The sequence below is a fragment of the Ptychodera flava genome, chromosome 1 (assembly GCF_041260155.1).
Source record: "Ptychodera flava strain L36383 chromosome 1, AS_Pfla_20210202, whole genome shotgun sequence".
Taxonomy (NCBI): domain Eukaryota; kingdom Metazoa; phylum Hemichordata; class Enteropneusta; family Ptychoderidae; genus Ptychodera; species Ptychodera flava.
In genome coordinates, this window is record NC_091928.1 from 57,269,914 (window position 1) to 57,277,075 (window position 7,162).

Sequence of the window (7,162 nt, forward strand, 5' to 3'; positions counted from 1 at the left end):
AAGTCTAGCCTAGCGGCAACATACAGTTTGGTCAATATAAGCTCTCAGCTATCGACGAAAATTATCGTTTATTTGATTGGCGCACCTTCACGCCAACTAACACAGTTACCCTAAAAATTCAGGGTAGAGGAAGTCAGTCTCTTTTTAACATTAATTTAGGTAGTTCACAGCTCAATCACTATTTATCAGGAGCACAATATCTCAAATGGATGACAGTGGATTGTGTCTTGAGATCGATTCCTTCAAATAAGATCAAATTTTGTCCACAAGATTAGTCATCATGGCTTTTATGCCAGACCATGAAGATACGGTACAGTTCAAAGATACAGACAGAAAGCAATTTGGTAGTGGCGTTGTATTACAAACTGAATGGACACCTCAGAAAGATAGTACCGTAGTTGCAGAGACGAGGGATCATGATCAAATGCCAGTTTTAATGACTCCTTTTGGGACACCAGCCAAAAGGAAAAAGTTGATTTACTGGAATGTTTGAAACATGTGAGCGAAACAATAGACGCCATTCATAGACAGAGTTACAGGAATTATTGGCTCAACACATTTCTTCAGATTACCAATATTTAGTTTAATTCATCGACATGGTTAACGTAAAAACTGTAGGACAAAATTAGCATAATCCATGTAAGAAACTGTCTACAACCATAAAGTCAAGAAAACGCAGAAAGTTCTACAATTACAAACTCAACTACAAATCAATCGATACTATAATCAATTACTATTTCAATACGCACCTCTATTCCTGGGTCGGGGTTAAGTTTGGCATCAAAGTACCATCGATGTTGAGGCAGGTCTACTCGTTTAGGCGGGTGCTCATTCTTTTGTCTCAAGGAAACATGATAATGATCTTGTCTTTCAAGGTTAATGTAGAGGGCGCCCTATTGCAAACTACTTCAATATAGATTCAGTCAATGCAGTTCCATCGTCATTCGTTACATGGCTCCCCTAAATTGGAAGCAATTTACTTAAACTTATCAAAAAGGTCCCTAAATAATAATTAAAAGCAGTCACGCAGTCGAACTTTTCTTACAATAGCATCTTCTCCTGGAAAGGTTTCCATGACACATGCTATTGGCCACTGGCATCGGGGGTTTTCTCATCAACCACCAAGACAATATCATCCTTCAGGAGATTTGGTGTGGTAGCAACCCACTTCTTTTGCTGTTACTAGGTTGGTAGGAATTCTGTCTTCCATCTTCTCAAAAATTCATTGGCAAGGTACTGAACACGTCTCCAACGACGATGACAATACATATCTGCTTTCTCGAAACGAATGCCTGGGGGAGGTAAAACCACCTTGGGTTTCAGTGTCAGTAGTTGACTTGGAGATAGGGGTTCTAATGAGTCGGCTGAACTCACATCATTGTAGGTCAGTGGGCGACTATGTACTATAGCAGGGTTCTCAGTAACTCGTGGGCAAGTCAATAAGCGTGTTTTACCATTAGACTTGTCAGGGCATTCCTCGCTGATCTTATCATTCTTTCCCACACTCCTCCCATATGACTGGAGTAGGGAATGTTCATTTCAAATTTTATCCACTCGCAATTAGTCTTCAGTAACTCTTGTCTGATCTTATCTTTAGCCATCTCTGCTTATGCGGCTGCTAATTCTCCCTTGGCACCGACAAAGTTCGTTCCTTGGTCAGATCGCAACTGTCGGACTGGACTCAACGACAAACGTAACGACGGTACACATTGAGAAATGAATCGGTGCTCAATGTGTTCTCTATTTCAATGTGGATGGCGCGTGAATTCAGGCAAGTGAATAGCACGCCATATCTTTTCTCTTCCTTTCGTTTTTCTTTCACAAAGAATGGACCAAATAGTCCACTGCGCTGTAGGTGAACGGTGGGGCTGGTTCTAGCCTGTGTTTTGGTAGGCCTGACATTCGCTGTAATTGGGTAGGTCTCCGCAGCTTTCTGCATCTTACACATTTCCATATGTGGGGGCTTACGGCGGCCATGGATGCAATTATCCAATACTCGGACGAACGTATCTCATTCATTGTCATACCACATCCTGGATGGCCTATCTTCTCATGGTAATGAGCTATCACTAACTTTGTGATGTGTTCTTGTATTGGCAGCAACACAGGGTGGGCTATTTCTCGTGGAAGAATTACTCGTCGAATTCTACCACCAACTCGAACAATACCATCTTTGTCGAGAGATATGGATCAAGGCAGTAGTGGGGGCTCGTCTTCTTCACAGGAGATCGAAGATTCTTTGCTTTGTCCTCTTCCTTTCTCTTTGGCGGGAGAATCGGGATCTCTTGGGCGAAAGCTTTCTTTTGCACCAATTTTATGATGAATTGCTTTGCCTTACCCATTGCTTCAATGTCGACTGGTATATAGTCGATTTCAATCATTTTCTTCAGGACTCCTTATCTTCATGCTTCTTTGGTTTCTTGACACTGCACTTCTGTAGTTTGTTTTTTTTTTGAATTGCATACACGCTGCTATCGCTCTCTTGCCTCTATGCTAACTGGAAAAGTACTCTAATTTTGTCAGTACATCGGCATAGTCTTCGTTTGCTTCAAAAGCGAGAACTGTCGCTTCCTTCTTAACTTCGGGATCATTAGTATCGAGTTCAGGTATTTCCTGGGTTGTCTGCCGTAGATCGATATCAGTTAGGAAAGCTTGTCTTTCCACCAAAGGTTACTTGTAAGTAGCTCGTCTACAGTCATGCCTTTCGAAGCCAGGTCTGCTGGACTTATCTTGGTATCAACATGTCTCCACTGGTCTGAGACGAAAATTTTCGAATCAGTTGAACTCGATTTGCTACAAAGACGTGGAAACACTTTGCCTCATTGTTGATGTAACCCAATACCCCATTACTATCTGATTCAGTGTAATAAGTGTGGCTACCATCTTCATATTGTAGGTTGTTTCTCTGAAAGGCGACAACTCTGGCTGAAATTACAGCGGCTGTGAGCTCCAATCGTGGAACTGTCATTGGTCTGGTTGGAACCACTCTGGATTTTCCCATGACGAGAGAACTTGAAACTCTGTCTTCATAATCGATGAGTCGCAGGTAATTACATTGACCGTACCCATAATGGCTGGCATCGGAGAAATGGTGTAGTTCTGCTTTCTTCAATTTACCGAAGTTATTAGGCTTGTAACATCTGGTATCTTCAAACTTGATAGAAGAAGTACGTCTCTTCTCCATCTTTCCCACTTTATCATGGTGTATTCTGCTATCGGATCATCCCAGTCAGCACCGTCCTCGCATAGTTCTTGCAGTATATGTCTGTCTCCAAGAATTAGTGGGGATACAAGTCCGAGGGGATCGTACATCGAGCTTACTGTCGATAAGATGCCTCGTCTTGTCAGTGGTTTGTCCTTCAGCTGGACTCGAAACTGGAAAGTGTCGGACTCGACACACCATTGCACACCAGCATGCGCTCGATCAGTAGATTCTGGCAACGAAGGTCGATGGTTTTTATGTCCGCAGCTCGTTGTGCTGGAGGAATATTATTGATGTCTTTCTTGTTGTTCGATATGTACTTGTGCAATTTGAAGCCGCCTCCTCTCTCACACAGTTGTCGGCTGCTCTCAATCAGGTTAATTGCCTCTGACGGTTCTCGGACTGACTTAAACCGTCGTCGAGTAGAAGTCTCTTCTAACGAAGTCGGCAGCATTTTTACCATAGTCTTTTTCATAAAGGTCAGCTGTTGTCTTGAGGGCGAAGTTTACACAGCCTGGTGAGGACGTTGCTTCAAACAGGTGCACTGTCATTCTGTATTCGGTGGGCTTGTTATCAAGGTTGCCGTTCTCGTACCAAAGAAATCTCAGATAATCACAGTTTAACGTCAACTCCAACATGATGGAACATTGCTTCAATGTCGCAAGTGAATGCTACCAGTTCTTGTCTGAAGCGACACAAAACTCCGATCAACTCGTTTGTCAGATCTGGTCCTTGAAGCAGGTGGTTGTTCAGTGTCTCTCTGTGATATTCGGCGCTGCAGTCAAATACCACTCGTATTTTACCTGGCTTCTTAGGTGATACACGCCGTGATGTGGAATGTACCATCGTCGACCGTCTGTCTGTGGCTTATCATCGGTGGGTACCTTTTCTGCGTACCCTTTGTCTATGATGCCGTTCATGAAGGTAATATAATCGGATTTATATTGCTTATCCTTCATCAGTCTATTTTTCAATCTAGCCAAGCGTTTAACAGCTAAAGGTCTGTTATCTGGTAACTTAACTTCATCTTGCTTGAATGGAAGGGGAATTTCAAAGTGTCCGTCGTCTCTTTGGCGGATTCTTCACGTACCTTTGTCAAGAATCGTGTGTCTCGAATCGATACAATTTCATCTATCTTCCCATTGCTGAAGTCGAGCTCGAACATTTGCTTCATCCGGGCTGGACTGAGTTCCTTTGCCTGTGTTCTGAAGGCAAAGTGACACCTTTTTTCTTCTGTATTGACAAGTCCGCATGCCCGTACGTTGTTGTAGTTCATTGACTTGTTCACGATGCTGATAACACTCCATCCAAGATAGTCTTGACAGCATAGGGAGTGTCGTCTTCGCCAAGAATAACATTTCTCGGCTTTATGGCACGGACACAGTTGTACCCGATCAAAAGGCCAATCTTGACATCATCTCTGAAAGGACGCAACTTCTCTGCAACTTCATGTAGGTGTGGCCATTGTCTTAGTGTCTCTGGCTTTGGAATCTGGTCGTGGCTGGCTGGAATAACGTTCCTTGTGTAAACACTGGGCAGGTTTACTTTGGTTGTGGCGTCCAGATACTAGATGACTAAATCGTCGATTTTCTTGCACGAGACCACTAAGTTATCATCCGACATGGTGGATAGTTTCAGTTGTACTTCACGACCTTTCACCTTCATCTTGCTCAGGCATCTTCTGTTATGAAACAAGAGTCAGATTGTGGATCGAGCAGGCCGTGCACAAGTGTTTGTGGGGCTGGTGTCTTCTTGTGATGTAAGTATACAGGCACAATGAGCGAATGGGAACATGTGCCTGTATAATCTTTGTTGACCTCTACTCGGTGTGAAACAGCAGTTCTTGTTCCGCCTCTATTTTTGGGGAGCTTGATTTGTACCTGGATTCTTCCCACTGGTGGAATCATCATGTCCACAAGAACCGCATACCTTCTTACTTCGACAGTTATCTTCAGGTAGTCATCACAAGACTCGATGTTATGTTGTCCCTTGCAAATAACACATGGTTTGTTACTAGTGTAAGTGTTCTTGAAAGAGATTGAACCCTCCTTCAGTTGAGGGCGCTGTTTGCTTTCTTCTGTGCCAGTTTTGAAGCTTCTGGTGGCATGTTGTTTACTCTTTGTTGGCTTCTCGTCTGTCGTCTTGGTACTTTCCTCTGTCCTGTGGTGCACTGGACCGCAAACACAAGAAGTCACAAAGCTTGCCCTTACTAAACCTGCAGATCTGCAAAGAGCTGATTAAGAGCTGAGGCAGATCTGCACAAACAGACTCACTGCAGCTTTCTTGACAGAGCTGCAGTAAGCTGATTCTGTGAATATATAATTAGTTATTGCAGCTCTGAGACAGACCACTGCAGACCACCAACAGCTCTGGGACAAACCTCTTGTAGACAACCCACAGCTCTGGGACAGACCTTATAGACATCTTGTTGGCTTTGTGTGGTGGCATATGTTTAATGCCCTACAAAGAGGCTCCAAAAATGGTGCATGGGGAAATGGGCCATTTTCTTTACTGATAAAGCTGATGCAATGGATTTCATATTTGTACTTTTAAGATTCAGCATACAAAAAATAATCCAGTGCATTCAGCCTTTGATAAAATGTACCTTAACTTTTTTATCCAGTGATTTGATCAAAGTCCATATTCTCTCTGGTACAGTTGGACCTCTACAGAGGAGAAAGAAGCAATACAAGAGTGGTAAAATCAGCAGACAACACCTTCACACACAAATAAAACAAGTTGAGAGCTATATAAATTTTAAACAAAGTTTGTATTAATAAAATAATATATATATTTTTTTAAAAAGTGTTTACATAAAATGTATCTTTCTGAGATAACTGAGCCAAGTTGACTTATGAAAAATATTGCATTAAAGGCCAATTACTTCTAGTAAAATACTGATATGTACTTAAAAGTAGCTGTAACAACTGGTTTCTGCCCTATTTCTGTTCTTTGTATTAACTACAGTTGTACATTTTCTTTGTCTATTGCCAAAAGCAAGTTAAAATGTCTAATATTATCATGTTAACAGTCTATTACCTTTATAGTCAAAATTGTACTAGTTGACCGATGCATTGTATGAAGTCTGGATCTATATGTAAATATACAGATCGTGCTGATAGGCTGACAAGTGGATATTTCAACAAAATTCAGGGAGCTGAGTAGGAACGTGCAGTTGACAAACTGAACAACAATAGTAGCAAAGTCATCAAAGGACAATATTACTGTCATTTCTAATATTGCAATACAAAATATGTTACTACTATTAACTTTTACAGTACAAAATTATTAAATGCAAGTACTACATTATGATTAAAGAATAAAATAATTTTAAAAACTATTTTTCAACTGAGAAGTCCTTAATGTACCTAAAAGCAATGAATATTTAATGAGGCTGTACTGTGGACAATATGAATGGCAAAATTGAAAGAACAAGTTGGCATAATAAATAGGAAAACGGTACAGTTGGGTAAAATGTTGAAAATGTCATAAATAATGCAATGTATCTCTTGATTTTGTTGACATTATGAATGACAGTAGTTGAAATTCCTCTGGTGAAAAATGTAAATATTGCAAGAACTGTAATGTGGTTTGTAACTTAGACTTTATGACAGAAAGATGTGGTAATCCATTAGAGTGTTCTAAATATTACCATTTTTTTTTAATATGACCATGTCCTAAAAAATATTAAAATTTAAATTGAAGTACGAAATTTCGACAGGGGTGTAATTATGGTGTGATCAGAACATCCAATGGCTTTGCAATAGACACAATCTGTGGACCTTTTTTATCGAACATACCTGGTTATCTTATAATGAAAATTTATCCGATTACTCTTTGTACTAAGCAACTTTGTAACTTTGAAGTCTATATAACATGTTACACTAATTATCCTAACAGTAACCATCTTTACTATTATTATCTTTAAGGAAAAGGTTACCCAGTGATTGTATGTTCAGC

General features: G+C 40.7%; 1 protein-coding gene across 1 annotated transcript; it reads right to left on the reverse strand.

The window, feature by feature from the left end:
* Positions 1-2,725: 2,725 nt before the first annotated feature.
* LOC139145828 (uncharacterized) lies at positions 2,726-3,184 on the reverse strand. Its single transcript, XM_070717242.1, has one exon. The coding sequence runs from the start codon at positions 3,182-3,184 to the stop codon at positions 2,726-2,728; it is 459 nt and encodes a 152-aa protein (XP_070573343.1).
* Between the last annotated feature and the right edge of the window lie 3,978 nt (positions 3,185-7,162).

What these genes read in the sequence shown, in the direction of transcription:
- LOC139145828 (XM_070717242.1), bottom strand. Translation starts at nt 3,184, where the DNA reads ATGGAGAAGAGACGTACTTCTTCTATCAAGTTTGAAGATACCAGATGT.